Here is a 1,191-nt window from a genome sequence, read left to right on the forward strand (position 1 = left end):
AGAGAGAGAGAGAGAGAGAGTCCGGGGAGCTTTCTTCGTTGACTATTGAGTACTTACTGACGTAATGTCACTTTCCTTTGCGGCAAGATGCTGACAGCAGGTGAAACGTAATGTGCCTTCCATCGGCCGAGGTCATTCGTGAAAATGTCGCGTATTACATGGTCAGTCAGAGATCCTCTCTTGCAGACAGGATTTCCCTCGGCGAGCCTGACCTGGACGAGCTCCGCTCTGTAAGCAAATCCATTTGTTCACGCTCGGACGCACTCACGAATTCGATTCGGGGCCGCGATCCCGCTCGTATCTCATAGCGTCTTTCGTCGGTGGACGCGAATATTCCAAATACACACATGTATGTATAAGTAGATAAATTTTGTCGTGTAAATGGCGAAGATTTGCGCGGTATAGAGACTATTTTCATCGCCTTATGTCGATTCTTTAGTACCACGGGGAAACAGGAGACGTAGATTTTTTCGTGAAAGAAAACTCGCCTTGACTTCGCCCGAGTCGAAATTTTGGCTTTATATTATTCGGTTGTTTTAGAAAAAAATATTTAACTTACAAGTTCCCGGTGTGAAAACAGAAGTTGTCTCAATTGATTATTGCAGAAAAATATACTTATGATTTAAAGAAGATAAAGAAAGGATAGAAAATTACACGGGGGAATATCGTTATTATAAGGTAGAGATAGTATAGAGATCACTTCGTGAAAGAATATGAAACAGCAAAGAACTGGTTTAAAGATTTTGGACAAAATGAAGAGGAAAGATTAAATAGGATCTGGGATGAAGAGTTGGATAGAAAAAAAGTATGGGCAATTAGAAAATGTTATGGATAGAAAAAGAAAAAGCAAAGAAATTAAGGGAGGAAAAATAGAGAAATGATAAAGAGGGGGAAAGTACAATGGGTGAAGAGATACAATAAACAAAGAGAGAAACAGAGATATAATTAAGTAGAGTTAGAAGAGTTAGATAGAGGCGAATGATGGCATGGATATATGCATGAGAAGGATGTGTGAGTTAAGGTATAATATTGCAAACTAAATCCCTACTTCTTGGCTGTAAGCTAAAGAATAAATTGATGAATAAATTTATTTTATATATATACGATTTATAAATTTCTGCAACTGATTTACGTTGTTCCTCTCTCTCTCTCTCTCTCTCTCTCTCTCTCTCTCTCTCTCTCTCTCTCTCT

The 1,191-nt window shown here is 38.6% G+C and overlaps 2 protein-coding genes across 6 annotated transcripts in view; one reads left to right on the forward strand and one right to left on the reverse strand.

Annotated features, from left to right (window-relative positions):
• Positions 1-1,191, reverse strand: part of LOC116849570 — a 58,591-nt gene that overhangs the window by 42,453 nt on the left and 14,947 nt on the right. For both annotated transcript variants that reach the window (XM_032826853.1, XM_032826852.1), the window contains exon 2: positions 58-228. In XM_032826853.1, the coding sequence (XP_032682744.1) occupies positions 58-228 (171 nt within the window). The remainder of the gene's footprint in view (positions 1-57; positions 229-1,191) is intronic.
• Positions 1-1,191, forward strand: part of LOC116849568 (octopamine receptor beta-1R-like) — a 111,608-nt gene that overhangs the window by 34,421 nt on the left and 75,996 nt on the right. The window lies entirely within an intron of this gene.

The sequence above is a fragment of the Odontomachus brunneus genome, unplaced genomic scaffold, assembly GCF_010583005.1.
Source record: "Odontomachus brunneus isolate Ranch 3 - 2012 unplaced genomic scaffold, Obru_v1 Obru_scaffold_118, whole genome shotgun sequence".
Classification (NCBI taxonomy): Eukaryota; Metazoa; Arthropoda; class Insecta; order Hymenoptera; family Formicidae; genus Odontomachus; species Odontomachus brunneus.